The sequence below is a fragment of the Oryctolagus cuniculus genome, chromosome 7, assembly GCF_051225735.1.
Source record: "Oryctolagus cuniculus isolate XC-2025 breed Fujian yellow rabbit chromosome 7, ASM5122573v1, whole genome shotgun sequence".
Classification (NCBI taxonomy): domain Eukaryota; kingdom Metazoa; phylum Chordata; class Mammalia; order Lagomorpha; family Leporidae; genus Oryctolagus; species Oryctolagus cuniculus.
Genome location: NC_142873.1, coordinates 118,986,894 through 119,003,878, shown reverse-complemented (window position 1 = coordinate 119,003,878; position 16,985 = coordinate 118,986,894). Strand labels below are relative to the sequence as shown.

General features: G+C 54.5%; 1 protein-coding gene across 1 annotated transcript in view; it reads right to left on the bottom strand.

Moving 5' to 3' along the window:
- Window positions 1-875: 875 nt before the first annotated feature.
- DHCR24 (24-dehydrocholesterol reductase) overlaps window positions 876-16,985 on the bottom strand; it is a 32,994-nt gene continuing 16,884 nt past the window's right edge. The window contains exons 6-9 of the mRNA XM_002715960.6: window positions 10,924-11,067; window positions 4,493-4,690; window positions 3,995-4,173; window positions 876-3,124 (exon numbers count right to left, since the gene is read on the bottom strand). Of these exons, the coding sequence (XP_002716006.4) occupies window positions 2,971-3,124; window positions 3,995-4,173; window positions 4,493-4,690; window positions 10,924-11,067 (675 nt within the window). The 3' untranslated portion in view covers window positions 876-2,970. The remainder of the gene's footprint in view (window positions 3,125-3,994; window positions 4,174-4,492; window positions 4,691-10,923; window positions 11,068-16,985) is intronic.

The following is a 16,985-nucleotide window of genomic DNA, read 5'->3' as shown; positions in this document are numbered from 1 at the left end:
GAGGAGCAGCCGGGACTAGAACCCAGTGCCCATACGGGATGCTGGAGCTGCAGGTGGAGGATTAACCAAGTGAGCCACGGCGCCGGTCCCCTCAAATAAAATCTTAAAACACACATATATTAACATTCAATTTGAGAAATGGAATGAATGGGAAAGATGGGAAAGGAATTTCCTGAAGAGGGCCTTCCCCATAGCCTTGGGATGGGACTCACACATCACTTATTTCAAGAAAATGTCCATTGCACATGGCTTTGCATAAAACTGAACTCGTCTCTGCTCATGGAAGCCTTACATCCTACAACAGTTAGGGGGCACTCAACTACTCTAACGCAGTCCTGAACGTGTAGTGGGTCAAGTACAAATTTATTTGTTGCTCCCAGACCAGCCAGTCGAGGCTGGTGGGCAACTCTCCACAGACTCTGAGATCTGGTCTCCTCCACCCCAGGGTTCATCACGTATGGCCTGGTTGTCACTGGCGGTTCCGGTTCCATTTCTGTTCACACCCCACTGGAGAATGCTCCTGCCACAGGGGCACACCTGTCTTGCAGGGAGGAGTATGGTAGAATGGCAGCTGAGAAAAATACCTCAGAGGAGGAACTGGCCAAAACGGGTTGATCACAGTCAGTGTCAAAGCCAAGACCCCACTCTGACTTCCTCTCCCCTGACTCCTGCCCCCTCCCACACCCTGTTCTCCACCTTGCAGATGGTGGGATCACTCTGGGACAGTGATGGAAATGAACTTGTCATCTCCTATGCCCCCTGCATCCCCCCCACTGTGATCTTTCAGCCTTTGTCCATGGTCCCACGGGTTCAAGGAGGACACCTGAACCCTCATCTGACCCCACTCTGGTCCGCCGAGCAAGAAACAACAAGGCTTCCAGGTCACACTTTTATTTGTACAGAAGCAGCAGCCCCACAGCCAGAGGCCTGGATGCTAGAGAAGTCGCAAAGCCTGCAGCTGTGAGAGCCCGATGGGGGAAGACTCATGCCTTTCTCCTTGGTCCCCCTGACCAAAGAAAATACAAAAATCACACACCACACACTGCCACACCCACCCCACCCTTCCCTTCCCGAAACAGCCAATTATGCAAGCTTCCAGCCAAAAAAACTGGCTACAGTCTTGATTTTACAGGGTTTCCTTGCAGCCAGGAAACGCAGGGCTCTGGAGGGAGAGGCCTTCTCTGTTGCTTTCCTCGTGCACGGCTCCCTGGCACTACGCCTAACTCCACCCAAAGCCACCCCACCCCGGGCCTGGCTACAAGAGGCCAGAGCTGAGCTCCCCACGCCTGCAAAACTGCCTCTCGCCAGGCGAGGCGTAACTGGAGCAACACGAGGCTGCTGCGATTCCCAGATGCCTTTCCTTCCACGCCCAGGTCCCGGGGAAGACCGGTGAGGCGCTGGAGCTTGGTGACAGGACTAAGGACAACAGAACCTGCCAGCATCTCTGGCGGCGGCCCTGGTGGCTCCGCTGGCCAAGTGTTGGGTTCACCTACCTACTGGTGCTAGCCATTCATCTGCAGCGGCAGAGTCATTACGCTGAGCACTGAGGTGAGAGCTACCGACGCATTTCACGTGCTTTGCTAACTAGAGGCCAAATGGGCGAGGCTGGGTCCTTCCTGAAAATGAGAGGGGAGCTGGCTGCAGAAAGGACCTCAAGGGAGGGACACCCCCAAGCGTCCACCTGGCCATCCGTGCTTCCCCGGACTCGCAGCACGAGGCTTGCCATGGGGTCTGAAGCCATGGCGGCCGAGCCGGCCAGAGGCCCCGGGGAGGTGTGATCTGTGCCCAAGGGACAGAGAAGGAAGCTGCTCCCTGGGTTCCAGCTGCCCTTCAGGGACATGATGCCTCCTCAGATTCGGGACTTTGAGCCGCGGCTGGGCAGTTCTTAGGATGGAGCTGCATAAACAACCAAGCTTCGCTAACACGGGGAGGAGGAAGGGCCCAGGGAGGCTCCCTTCCCTCTGGAACGGAATTGGAGTGAACTTTTCTCTGAGCTTAGGATTTGTAAGGCACTGAAATTAACTACAGCGGGCGGTGAGGGAGAAAGAAAACAAGGGGATGAGTGATGGGAGAACCCACGCTGCCACGCTTTCTTCCAGCCCCACCGTGAAATCCTCACAGAAACACGAGGGTGGCAGACTCCACTTCCCACGGCTGCAGGCCCCTCCCCGCCCCCGCCCTGCCCCTGACAGTTCTGGGGACAAGCAGCAGCCTGGAGGAGGACCCCAGGGGCTCTGGCTCCAATTCAGAGCTGGGACCTGCTCTCCACCTGGGCACCCTGGGCCAAGGCTGGGCCAGGATTCAACTTTGAGACGTCCTCCAAGGGTGTCTGAGCGGCTCAGCGGCGGCTGGGAGGGCCAGCAGGCCCGAGAGCAGAGGAAGGGGCAGAGAACTTTGGAATCAGACCTGGCTTTGGCACAGCACATCTGGGCCTGCCTGCCCCGGGTGTCGCCCTCCTGCTCCCCACAGGGGGCTTTCTGGCTGACTCAGGCAAGGGCGATGCACCTTTGGGGCATGCCTTCATCATTCCAGCCAAACCTGGGCACAGGTGACCTAACGGGGAGCCTGGCTTGACTCAACAGCTGAAGCCAAAGCACTTGAGTCAAGAGGCGATGCTGACGGGAAGCAGTAATCATAGCTACTGTGCATGCAGCGCCGTCAGTGGGGCAGTGCGTGGCTTGGTGGTGGCCACCTGCAGGTAGGTATTATGACCCCTTTCCAGATGCAGGCTGGGGCTCAGAGGGGGCAGGTGACAGCCAGAGTCACAGAGCTAAAGAGCAGCTACACCGGGACCAGGCTCGGGTTTGTCTGGCTACCCATCCCACATTCTTTCCACCTGCCTGGGCCGCCCCCCGAGGGGCTGTCCGGGTGGGATTTCTGGAGGGGTTTCTTTGTGAAACTGTGGATCCGGGAAAGCAGCTGAGCCAGGGCAGCAGGAAGACATGTCCGTGTCCACACAGGCGGCCTGGCTCAGTGCCTCGCGGCCTTGCAGATCTTGTCGTAGACCTCGGGGAAGGCGCCCTCGCAGTTGAGCTGCTTCCGCAGCTTGTGGTACAAGGAGCCATCAAACATCTCCCAGAACTCCTCCCGGTTCATGTAGCAGTCAGCATAGAGCATCTGGAACCTGGAGGGGAGGGCGGAGGGGGTGAGGGCACTGGCAGGGGGCACCAGGAGGCCTCTGCAGCTCAGGCCATGCTTCAGCAGGACCTTTTTGGGGCACCTGCCCTGGGGACCCACTCGCTCGGGTGTCTCTGGGGTGATGATGTGGCTTAATAGGGTGGCCGAGTCCACAGCAGGGCTTAGACTGCCGGACTTCTCCCGCTGCTCCTAGTCCGATCTTCATCTTTCATGGGTGTTCAATAAACCACGGGTACTTAAGGTACACGATCTTACAACCTGGATGTCCTTAGGCAACCAGGAAGCCAGGCCTCCACCATCCCCTGGGCTCTCCTCCTCCCCGCACTGTCCTGCGTGCCCCCAGGTAACCGCTGACTACTGTGTCCACTGAAGGGTTCCTGTGCGCTTTCTGGAATGTTCTGTGCATGGGATCATACGGGGTTCTCATTTCCTGGCTTCTGTCAGTCCCCATCAAGATTCGCCTGTGTCCTATGGGGCAGGAGTTGGTTCTATTCCCTGTCCCATGCCTCCTGGGGGTCTTCAGTCTCAGTTTCTTCCTCCTGAGCTCTGGCCTGTCAGTCTGGGGCAGCGGCCCCTGAATACCTAAAACCACACCTGTCACTTGCTCTGTGGGGAGGCGAGGTTTCTGACCCCTGGGAGGATGTGGGCTACTCCCTGGAGGAGGGGGGCAGGAAGAAGAGGGACCTGCATTCCTGTGATTCCACCTGCTCTGTCTTCCACAGCGACAGCCCCATCAGAGGCTGCCCAGCTAGGGGCACACTAGGCAACTAGCTGGTCTAGCCTGGGCTTCTGGTGCTTGCCCTGGAGCTGACCGCACTCCCAGGGGCAGCCAGGGGCAGACTCCCAGGTCACTCACCCATGCACACTCCGGACAAACTTCTCCAGCTGTCTCATGCAGGAACTCGCATCAAAGTGTTTCACGCGTGGTTCCCCGTATGCACCGATGTCGACATAGAGCTCGGTCTCGTCCCCCTTGGGGTGCACCATGCCCGGCTGGCTGGGCAGGATGAATGGGCACAGCCAGATGGGGTAGACCTGGGGAGACCAGAGTGCTGGGCGTCAGTGCTTTTTAGCCCATAGGCTCACAGCTGGCTCCTTCAGACCCACCCAAAGGAAGGCTCTGCAACGGCTTCCTGGGCCCCAGCTCTGGCTGCTCCTGGCTTCACCCCGGCCTGCCCAGGCCTGGCTGAGAACACCCTGACTCTGCCAGCCGGAGGACACAAGCCAGGCAGTTCATGGAAGTGCTGCTGCCAGGCCTTTCGACCTCCCCGCCCACCAGGGTCATCCCTGAATTGGCCGAGGCCTCAGCAGGTTAGGAGACAAGGCAACTGAGGCCCGGAGGGCAAGTGCTCACGTGGATGTCATTGTGGAAGGTGTGCAGCGCCTGCGGCAGGCACTTCATGGGCACCAGCATGTCCTGCACCACATGGTGCTGCTCGTACAGCTTGCGCAGGGTCTCGCCCTGGGTCAGCTTCAGGAGGGAGATCTTGGGCGGCACCATCCAACCAAAGAGGTAGCGGAAGACGGGGTTGTTGCCAAAGGGGATGATATCCTGAAAGACAACAGGCGGGGGTGCAGGGAAGGGAGCAGTGAGGGAGCTGGCCCGCGAGCCCGGAGGCCAGGGCAGTGTGGCCGTGCCTGGGACTCTAACAGCTGCATCTGGGCTTGGTTCTCAGCTCCGGCATTTACCAGCTACGACCAACTTGGGCTACTTACTAACTTCTCTGAGCTCAGCTTCCTTAGCTATAGCATGGGAATTTGGAGGACAATAAAAATTCCAAATGAGAGGCACCCAGGCCAGTGCCTGGAGCAAAATGATGAGGTAGGTACAGTCCTTGCTCTAGCTGGTGAGGTCAGAGTGGCTGGCCCCGAGCAGGTGTTCATAAATGTTTGAGAGATTAATGCTAATTCAGGAAGACAGACACTCAGAGCACTTAAGCAACTTCCCCAAGGCCACACAGCAAGGACAGTGTTCAGCTGACAAGCACCCAGTTGGTCTGCGTTGCTCGTTGCTCGCTGTTTGCAGCCTGCCACTCCCCTGCCTCCAGCAACCCCTGCCGGGGAGGACGGAGGAGCAGCTGCTTCCCAGCGATGCCCCCACGCTTCAGCTCCTCTGTTGCACCTGCCGGCTGGCAATCCTACCCTCCCCCGCCCAGGGAAGAGGATGCCTCCCTGCTCACCATCATCTTCCCGGCACCCCATCCTCAGAGCCCCTGGAGCCCAAGGACATTGGTTCACTCACTGATCAATTACAAGGTGCTCAGGAGGTCAGCACCGGGTTCTGTGCAGGGTGCTGGGGATACTAGATAACAGAGGCTTTGTCCTCCCCACCCCAGAGGATGCTCACTAGCCCAGGGGAGGAGGAGCTGGGCAGAAAGAGGCGGAGGCAGCTTCCCAAAGAAGCTAGCGCACTAAGCCGCACAGGTTGGGAGACTCTCCTCCCTCCGCTGTAACCACCTCCTCCGACCTCTGACCACCCCCACAAGGGCAGGCTTCCTGGGGCAGCTGAGAAAGAGCCAGGACACTCCCCAGCAGGAATCCCAACTGCGCCGAGGTGAAGCCTCCCCTCGCCTCCTCCCAGGCTGACCTCTGTCCCCTTAGCCCCCACCAAGGGCAACCATTCTCACGCGTTATTTGTGCACCTTCCGGGGACACGTGATGCACAGACAAGCAGCAGAGTTCTGAGGAAAACGAACAAAAGCCCCGGGAACGGCAGCCTCTCGCAACTCCCTGCTCGTTGCCAGGCCCTGTGCGTCAACACAGAGCACCGCGGTGCTGTCGGCATGCCTGCACCGGGCCCGCCAACTAAGCCTGCCTGTTTTCCTAAGGAAAGTTGTGCTTGGCACAGCAGTTAACATGCTGCTGGGGACATCTGCATCCCACATGGGAGTATCTGGGTTTGAGTCCCCACTCTGCTCCTGATCCCAGTTTCCTGCTAATGTGCAACCCGGGGAGACAGCAGGTGATGGCTCAAGTACTTGGATTCCTGCCACCCATGTGAGAAACCAGGACTGAGTTCCAGGCTCCTGGCTTCAGCCTGTCTCAGCCTTGGCTGTTGCAGGCATTTGGAGAGTGAATCAGTGGACAGAAGAGCTTTCTTGGTCTCTCTCCCTTTCAGATAAAATAAATACACAAATAAGGACTCTTAAGTTTCACGGGAACACAGTGGCATCTGTTCATTTACGTCCTGCACATGGCTGTTTTCAGAATGTAGAGGCACCTCATGGACCACACAGCGGGACTGTGGCCCCCGGCCCTTTCCACAGACGCTCCTGGTGCTTGCTCTATTGCACGGATGCACTGTAACGGAGTGGTTTTACACAGAGGGACGCTTAGCTTACTTCCAGTTATTCCCAAGACCACCTGTCTACAGGCATCTCCACCCATTCCTATGCACACGTAGCAGCAGGAGAAACTCCCGGACCTGGAAGAAGCTCCAGACGGTGCGTGCAGTTCTAGAGGACACTACTCTCCCAGGTGATGGGGCGAATGGCGCTGCGCCAACCCTGGCCTGCACGGGGCTGCACATGTGTACGCCTGTTATCCCACTCTCATGGGGGAAACCTAACGAGTGACACTGCATCATTTCCCTTATGTTTAAAAAGCCACTTGCATTTTTTTCCCTAAAAATGGCCCAAGGTATCAGCTGAAACCACTCCCTTTCCAGGCTCAGGCTCGGCAAATTCGTGGTTTGTTTTTTTTTTTTTTTTTTTTTTTTTTTAAGATTTATTTATTTGAAAGGCAGAGAGAACGTGAGAGAGAGAGAAATCTCTCTGCTGGTTCACTCCCCAAATGCCCACAACAGCAAGGTCTGGATCAGGCTGAAACCAAGAGCCAGGAACTCTATCCGGGTCTCCCATGTGGCTGGTGGGGGTGCAAGTACTTGGGCCATCTTCCACTGTTTTCCCAAGCCCATTATCAGGGAGCTGGATTGAAAGTGCAGCAGCCGGGACTGGAACCAGTACCCAGATAAGGGATGCTGGCGCTGTAATCAGTGCACAAGGCTGGCCCAAAGTTCACGTTTTACACACCGTGCCCTGCCCCTCTCCTTTCCTGCCTCTGTCTGCCCCATCCATCACTCACCCTCCTCTCTCTTAGTGACTGTGGGCCCCGTGTCCCCAGCTTCACTCCTGTGCAGCCGACACATGCAGCCAGGCACTACAGGGAGCCTCACTGCCCCTTCTTCCCTCCTCCAGCCCTGGCTTTCCTGCTGCCCTAGACCTTGATCAGGGCACCTTGTCTTGGGCTCTTGGGCACCTCTGTCCTACTAGACTGCAAGGCCCTGAACTTGCAACAACCCCACAATCCTTGCTTCCTATTTCAGTGAAAAATCAGAAGCGACTTGAAGGGAACTCCCACCCCCAAATCACGCTCCCATTTGTAGCACCTGCACTCATTTGTTCTACCTCCGTCCTGTCTAGGCTCCCACCAAAAGGCAGCACAGGAGTTGGCCCCATGCCCTACGCCAGACTCCGCCCTATAGCATGGCCCGTCTCCTCTCCACTGGGTCGTTCCTGCGTCACAGAACATGCTGGCAGCTCTCCCGTCTTGAAACAACCACACATGAGCTGTCTTCTCTCAATCCTCCCCCTCCCAGCCCGCCAGCTGCCACACTATTTCTCTGTTAAAGGGAGCTTCTCAGATGGTTTTTTTCCACTCTCCAAACTTCCTGTTTCCAGTTTGCTCTCAAAGCCACTGGTTTCATTTCAGTTGCTCAGGGTCAAGGATGACCTCCCGTGGCTGAGCAGAGGTCCAGCCCTGTCCTCATCTCACTCAGCAGCCTTTGACACAGCTGTCCATCTCTGCCTTTTGACCCAGTCTTCCTGGGCCCTGGGATGCCACAGTCCCCCGGCTTTTCTCTGGCAGCGCCTTCTCCTCTTCACAGCTGGCTCCCCTCCCCTGACCTGAGGGTGGCTCAGAGCTGAGGGCTTTCACCTCCGTCCCCCATCTGCCCTCGCTCAGCTGCTCCCGCGGCTGCATTTAACAGGTCTCTGCTGCTTGTGCCTGCCTGGACACTTGCAGCCTCAGCCTCTGCTGAACCAGTGCGGACACACACAGCCCGCTGCCTCCGAGTGTCTACCTGCCGGGCAGAAAGGCATCTCACACTGACACGCCCAGACCTCACCCCATGGCGCCCATGCCAGTCACGGGTTGTGTCCTTTCAGCCAATTTTTGGGTGCCCACCCTTGGGATCACACACACAGCCAATCTGAAGTCCCGTTGGTTGGCTCAAGCTTCAAGGTACTTCCCAGGCTGGACACTTCTTCCCTCTTCCACTGCTGTCACCCTGGATAGCATCCCCCTCCTTCTCCTCCTGCCCAATCCTCACCCCATCCCCTCTCCATCCAGCTGTCAAAGTTAAAGTCTTTTAAACAAAACTACAGCCACGTCGCTTTCCTGCTCAAAGCCTTCCCTGGCTTCCTATCACACATGGAATAAAATATCAAGTCCCTCCTTGGCCTAGGAGCCGCACGATCTAGCCTCTGGATCCACAGCTCCAGGTGAGCAGCCTTCCTGCTGTTTCTCCAACACGAACAGCCCTGCTGGGACCTCTGGGAACATGTGTGGAAGAATGTTTCACTACCTCAGAGTGCAACAGACGTGAACTCAAATGGGCCAACAATCTAAATGTAAACCTAATAGCTAAATCTCTGGGGTCAAGATTGTGGTACAACTGGTTAAACCACCACTTGTGACGCAGATATCCCATGCTGCAGTGCCAATTCGAGTCTTGCCTGCTTTACTTCTCATACAGTTTCCTGCTAATGTATGTGGGAAGGCAGTGATTGATAACCCCAGCGCTTGGGCCTCTGCACCCACGTGGGAGATCAGGAAGAAGCTCCTGGCTTTGGATCAGCCCACCTCTGGCCGTAGTGGCCGTTTGGGGAATGAACCAGCAGATGGAAGACCTCTCTCTCTGTCACTCTGCCTCTCAAATAAATACATAAATTTTAAAAGAAAAAGAAAACATACAGAATCAGAGAAAATAGCTGCAAATTATGGATATGATTAGGATCTAGTACATAGACTGCGTAAAGAATTCTTGGGGCTCAACAATAAAAAAACCCAAATAAAAATGGGCAAAGCAGGGACCCAGAGTTGTGGGGCATTGAGTTATACACATCCTCCTGTGAGGCTGACATCCCACACTGGAGTGCGGGTTCAAGTCCTGGGTGTTCCACTTCTGATCCAGCTCCCTGCTAATGTACCTGCAAAAGCAGCAGAGGATGGCCCACGTGGGAGACCATGATGGAGTGTCTGCCTGGCTCCTGGCTGTGGCCTGGCCCAGACCCAGCTGTTCAGCCACTTGAGGAGTGAACCAGCATATGGGAGATTCTCTCTCTCTCTCCCCCCTGCCTCTTCCTCTTTGTCATTCTGTCTTTCAAATAAATACATCTTTTCAAAAAAGGGCAAAGGACATGTTATAGACACTTCTCCAAAAAAGACATACAATGGCCAACCAAGCACATGAAATGATGCTTGACACCATTAGCCATTAGGAAAGTGCAAATCCAAACCACAGGGAGACACCACCCACTTTATACCTATGATGGCTATAATGACACTAGTAGTAATTTAAAAACCAAAACGTAACAAGTGTGGGTGAGAATGCAGAAAAGCTGCAACACTCATCCATGGTGGGAACGTAAAATGGGGTGCTGCTGGGGAAAGACCTGGCTCCTCAGTGAGTCAGAAAGAGCCCTACCACAGGTCCAGCAACCCTGCTGGGGGCAGTGACCCAGAACTGAAGACTGGCTCTCGAGGGCAACTGTGGACACGAATGTCCACGGCAGCACTATTCACAACAGGCAGAAGGTCAAAACAACCCAAATGTCCATCACCAGGAGAGTGGGAAAACAAAACGTGGGCCTCCCATACAAGCCATAAAAAGAAGTGAGAAACTGGAAAACATTAGGGGCAGTGGTCAGTCACAAGAGGCACCGTGTGATCCCATTTGTAGGAGACATCCAGAACAGACAAATCCAGAGACAGAAAGTGAACTGGTGGCTGCCACCAGCTGCAGAAGGGGTGACTGCTTTATGTGTACAAGGGTCCTTCTGGGGTGATGAAAATGTTTGGAACTAGAGAGAGGTGGCAGCTGTATAACCCATGAGCGTGCTCACTTCCCCTGACCTGTGCACTTGACAATGGTTCCATTTAGGTTAGTCAGGTCCTGGGCTCTGGGAGGTCCTCAGCTGGACACTGCCTGCTCCCTCCCTCCCCAGGCAGCCCACAGCTTCCAAGGGGCCCTGGAGCATGAGGCAGCCTGACTCCAGGGGAAGCCAGCATGTGTGGAGACCCCAAGCTCCAGGCCCAGCAGAGGGGAGGAGAGCAGGGCCAGCACACAGGGAGGTCCCCAACACAGCCCCATGACCCCCGTACTGGTCCACCCAAGGTTGGCGTTAGAAAGCACACCTGGTTAGGAGGAGGGCATGGCAGTGGGTTCATTTAGTAACAGTGAAGCTCATCGTAGGACAAAATTTGTACAACAGATGCAGAAGAGCTACCCTGGACAGCAGCTCACATGCAATGCTCATTTCCACGTCAGCCACATGGACCCAAAGGGTGAAGAGTGACTTCTAGAAACACAGGACAGGGTGCCCCCCAGGAGACAGCCCAGATGGGGCTTGTACTTCAAGTATGCCTGTCACCCACCAGGTCCCAGGCAGGTGCTTGGGGGTCGGGCCCCTCAGCAGGAAACAACCACCTTCCAGCTCCTACCGTGGGCCCTTGGCTCCCTGTCTAGGTGGCTGAGAGGAGCCGGAAGCCGCCCGCCCGCCTCACCTGGAGCTCCCAGAAGATGCTGCGTGTGTGGCGGTGGTAGTAGTGCCTCAAGGGGATGTATTCCAGGCCCTCTTTGTTTGTCTTCAGGTAGTTCTCCACGTGTTTGAAGAACCACGGCTTGTAGTAATTGCCGATGCTATTCAGCTGCAATGACAGAGGGCATTGTGATGAGCCCGCAGACAAGTGCTGGGCACCGCTCACTGTAACAGTGATCCCTGGCTTGTGTTCTGTGAGCCTGGCCTTTTCAAAGCTTGTCCCTATCTGGGACGGCCTGAGAGAGTCTTGGAAGCTGGGTAAGGTCAGACACGGTGGGTATCTCTACCAGAAGTGCACAGGCTCCAGTGGGTTGAGTGGTGGGCTCGGGGCCAGACTGAGCGACTGAGCGATTGAGCGACTCCATCCTAGCCCGGTGCGCCTTCTCAATGAGGGCAGAGTGCAAAGATTGACAGTATCGGCCATAAAGCAGTGCTCCCTGCAGGCGCATTCCTGCTCTCCTAACCACTGAGCACGGGTCCTCCCTCCTCACCGTGCCCCAGGATCCACAGCACTAACTGACCACAGCACTTTCCCCTCTGACCCTGGACCAACCCCTCCTAGGCAGCCACCACCACCTGCCCGCTCCCTGGCCCTGGACCCCCTGGTCTCCAGTGCCTGAATTTTTTATTGAGCTGGAAACTTCTTCAGTCCTAAATGGTTCAGGACTCACTTTGCTACGTGCCCTGGGAGGACTCAGCTTCCTGCTCTGTGAAATGAATTCTGGACAGAGGCTCCCAGTGAGAGGCATCCCGGAGGAGCACAGGCTAAAGGGCTAGGGCAGCCGGGGCCAAACCTTGGCCCAGTCAGTAACAGTGCAACTCGGGCAGGTCACTCTGCACGTTTCTTCACAATAAACTGACAATAAAAATACAGACTTCACTGGGTGGGCATTTGGTGCAGTGGTTAAGATGCGGCTTCGGACACCCACATCCCATACTGGAGTGCCTGGGTTCAAGTCCCACCTCCCTCTAATCCAGCTTCCTGCCAACACAGACCCTGGGAGGCACCAGGTGACAGCTTGCTCAAGTACCTGAGTCCATACCACACATGTGGGAGATTCAGACTGCGTTTCAGGCCCTTGGCTTTGGCCTGGCCCAGCCCTGGCTGTTGTGGGCATGTGGGGAATAAACAAGCGGATGGACAATCTCTATCTCTGTCCTTTGTCTGACTTTTAAATAATAAAAATAATTATTATTACAAACTTTGTGGGAATGTTTTGCCTGTTACACACATATACACACACACCCCACTCGCTCAGCCCAGTGCAGGTAAAGAAAGCTCCTTTCAGATCTAAACCCCATCACCTGAAAGTCCAAGCCAGCCAGCCTCTGAGAGACCCCCAAGGCCGCTGGTTTCCTCCCTGCCTGAGATGCTCCAGCCCCACATACGCCAGCTCCTCGTGGCAGAGGGTGGGGGTGGCACCGAGTTCTATGGGAAAGGTGAGATAGCACCCAGCTGGGGAACAGGCAAAGGGTCAGGAGGAAGTGGACAGAACAGGCCACATGGGAGAGGCAGGTTATAGACAGGGGACATCAGAGGGAAGGGAGCAGGCAGAGGTGAAAGGGGTCAGAGACCCCCCCGGGATTCCCAAAGGAACAGTGTCACCACCACAGCACACGGGCGCCACGTTCCAGGCCGGCATCGCCAGGGCGGGCGCCCCGTTCCAGGCCGGCATCGCCAGGGCACCAGTCCTTTATGTGCGCCATGGCCTAGCACAGCAAGGCCTGTCCCCTTCCCGCTGCTGGGGAGACTGAGTGCCATGTGGCAATTGGCAGGGTGAGAACCCAGACCCACACCTGCTACAGGACAAGGCCAGAGCCCAAAGGCAGAACCTGGCAGGCAGGCTCTGGAATGCAGGCGTCACAAAACCAGACCAAGATAAACCCATTCTTTGCTTCCTGATTGCAAAAGCAGTGCACTCTCTTCACAAAAACGTCAAAAGAGAGACGCCCCAGCGGCCTCACCCTTGGGAGGACCTGCTACCACAGCTGCATGTCTGTTCAGTGGTGTTTCCTGTGCACATGGCTTTTGTAAAATTCAGGACTCTCCCAGACATACTATTGGCCTGTGCGCCTTTCCCACCTCCAACACCCAGGGCTGGTCCTGAGCTGACTACTTAGCCTCTCTGAGCCTCATTCTCTGGATGGGCAGAGCAGAGACACTATGAGCCCTGTAGTGGCCAGGAAGACCGGAAGACGTGATGCAGGATATGTGCCAGGAACGGCATGTGGCCTGCGGCAGGGCACAGTACCTGTTTCCTGCCCCCACAGCCCCGCTCCACCCTGGAGCCAGACAACCCTTGGCCCTTATTCTCTGGCAGTCATCCCCTTGTGCGAGCCTGCTCCGCCTCTGGGAGGGAGGAACCTGGGCCCGCGCTGAGTCAGGAAACTGGGGCTGCCTGCCCAGATCAGTTGTAGCATGGAAAGTTTGGGGCCTCTGCCTGCCCATGCCAAGGAGAGTGGCATCCAACAGGAAGCAGAGAAACTTGCTCCACGCCTGGGTGAGGCCTGGCCTCACACCTGCCAGTGGCAGACCTGCATAATGCCATCAACACTTGGGGGTGCCTGGATACAGGTGCTCCTGGGGCTTGAACTGACCAGGAGCCATGTGCACCAGAAGAGCCCAGGCAATGATAAAGAGCCAGACTGCACCCTTCCCAGGACACACAGCAGCTGCAGAAACCAGGTGGCTGCATGAGCTCCAGTTGCAGCCCCAGTGCTCCTGGCTCCTGGCTTTGGATCGGCTCAGCTCCGGCCATTGCAGCCATCTGAGGAATGAACCAGTGGATAGAAGACCTTTCTCTCCCTAACCCTAACTCTGCCTTTCAAATAAATGGATAAATCTTAAAAAAAGTAAAGAAAAGAAAGGAAAAAAAAAAGTAAAAAGCTGGTATGTAGGGGAAGCAGCACTGAACCAGGCGTGAGGCCGTGGCTGAAATCTGCTTGCTGCTGTCCAGCCTCAGAGGAGCCTCTGGCCCTCTCTGGGACTCAATTCCTTATGTGGGGGGCAGGGGGCAGGGGAGGAGAGGGCTGTACCAGATGATTTTTTTAAAAAGATTTATTTATTTGAAAGGCACAGTTACAGAGAGGCAGAGGCAGAGAAGTCTTCCATATTCTGGTTCACTCCCAAAATGGCCACAATGGCCGGAGCTGGGCTGATCCACAGCCGGGAGCCAGGAGCTTCCTCTGGGTCTCCCACATGTGTACAGGGGCCCAGGGACTTGGGCCATCTTCTACTGCTTTCCCAGGCCATAGCAGAGAGTTGGATCAGAAGTGGAGCAGCCAGGACTTGAACAGGCACCCCATATGGGATGTTGGCACTGCAGGTGGTAGCTTTACCCCCTACACCACAGCAGTGGCCCACCAGATGATTTTTTTGGGAAAGATTTATTTATTTATTTATTTGAAAGGCATGGTTACAGAGAAGCAGAGGCAGAGAGAGAGGTCTTCTACCTGCTGGTTCACTCCCCAGATGGCTGCAATGGCTGGAGCTGTACTGATCCGAAGTCAGGAGCCAGGAGCTTTCTCCTGGTCTCCACGTGGGTGCAGAGGCCCAAGGACTTGGGCCATCTTCTTTCCCAGGCCATAGCAGAAAGCTGGATTGGAAGTGGAGTAACTGGGACACGAACCTGCACCCATATGGAACGCCGGCCCTTCAGGCGGTGGCTTTACAAGCTATACCACAGTGCTGGCTCCCACCAGATGATCTTTGAGCCCCTTCCAATTTGAAAATGTTTGTAGTATCAAGGCACACATCAGTAGCCTTAAGCCTATCTTTTCATCTACTCATTCTACTTCAAGAGATCATTCAAATTACAGGCAAAAGTTCATAGCTCTATTCGTCAAAATAATGAAAACACTGGAAGTCACTTAAATTTCCAGCTGTGTGGTAGTGGCTTGGAAGGTGACAGGGCATTCACTGAAGCAATGCTGTGTAGACGTCAACATGACGGGTATGAAGGCAACGCGGTAACCTGGGGAAGCGCTGATCACACTAACTCAGAAAAGACAACTGTAACAAGTGATCACAGCCAGAGAAACCGAAGGGGGAAAAAAAAAAAACACCCTGCGAAGATGTTCAACCTCACAAGTAATCCAAGAGCTGCAAAATAGAACAAGATACTATTTTTAACCCCATCAGACTGCCAAAAACGAAAGAGAGATACTATGCAGGGTTGGCAAGAATGCATGGGAGAAGAGGGCCAAGTGTGGCACGGCAGGTTAAGCTGCCTCCTGCCAAGCTGGCATCCCATCCTGGAGTGCCTGTTTGAGTCCTGCCCGCTCTGCTGGGAAGGCGGAGGATGGCTCAAGTACTGATTCCTGTCATCCACACAGGAGACGTGGATGGAGTTCCAGGCTCCTGTCTTTAGCCTGGCCCAGACTTGGCTGCTGTGGCCATTTGGAGAGTGGACCAGCAGATGAAGATCTGTCACTCTGCCTTTCAAATAAATAAGTAAATACATAAATAAATATAGTCTTAAAAAAAAAAAAAAGAAAAAACAAGAACGCAAGAGAAAGGCATTCTGACACACCAGGCACAATTTTGTTTGTAGGGCTGCAGGGTCATGTTCACAATATTCAGCTCTTGGATCAGGAATTCCATTTATCTGATTTAATCCTACATGAATGTTCAAAAGGGTTGGGATATAGGCCAGCATAGTGGTGTAGTGGGTTAAACCACCGCATACAAAACCGGCATCTCATATGGGCACCAATTCAAGTCCCAGTTGTTCTACTTCCCATCCAGCTCCCTGCTAATCTGCCTGGGAAAGCAGCAGAGGATGGCCTAAGTACTTGGGCCTCCAAACCCACGTGGGAGACCAGGAAGAAGCTCCTGGTTCCTGGCTTCAGCTTGACACAGCCCCGACCATTGCAGTCATTTGGGGAGTCAATCAGTGGATGGAAGACCTCTCTCTCTCTCCCTCTTTCTCTCTCTCTAACTCTGCCTTTCAAATAAATAAAATAAATCTTTTAAAAAAAAGGGGGAACAGGGCCTTCGCTGTGGCAGAATAGGCTAAGCTATTGCCTGTAGTGTCAACATTCCATATGAGCGCCGGTTCATGTCCTGGCTGCTCCTCTTCTGATCCAGCTCTCTGCTTATGGCCTGAGAAAGCAGTGGAAGACGGCCCAAATGCTTGGGCCCCTGCACCTGTGTGGGAGTCCCAGAAGAAGCTCCTGGCTCCTGGCTTTAGATCAGCTCAGCTCTGGCCGTTATGGCCACTTGGGGAGTAAGCCAGTGCATGGAATACCTCTCTCTGTGTCTTTCCCTCTCTCTGTCTGTAGCTCTACCTCTCAAATAAATAAATCTTTATTTTAAAAGTAAAGCATTAAAAAGAAAAAAGGGGGAGGGCTGGGATAGATATAGGAGAATCTTAAATCTTCAGTGCAATCTTTTAAGTATTTTTTAAAAAGATTTATTTATTTATTTGAAAGTCAGAGCTACACAGAGAGAGAAGGAAAGGCAGAGAAAGGTCTCCCATCCACTGGCTCACTCCCCAAGTGGCCATAACGGCCAGGCAGGGCTGATCTAAAGCCAGAAGCCAGGAGCTTTTTCTGGGTCTCTCATGTGGGTGTGCAGGGGCCCAAGGACTTGGGCAAACTTCTGCTTTCCCAGGCCACAGTAGAGAGCTGGATCGGAAGCGGAGCAGCCGGGACTCAAAGTGGCGCCCATATGAGATGTTGGCACTGCAAGCAGTGGCTTTACCTGCTATGCCACAGCGCCGGCCGCTTAAGTATTTGTTGTAAGAGTAAACAGTTTAAGGAATTTAAATGCTCATCAGTAAGTGATGAGTTAGTCCAAATCTTTACTTGCAACAGTAGGGGATTGCAAAATGAAACGAGAGCAGGCACAGGTACCCGCATGCGCACACATACAGGTCTCAAAGAATACACACTAAATTATTATGAATGCTTCCCCTGGGGGCGTCAAGAGATGCACTTTAACTCTTGCTTTATATATTTCACCAAGGTTATATTACTTTTATAATTTAAAAATTTAAAAGAAAAAAAATCTATGTACAGTAAAGT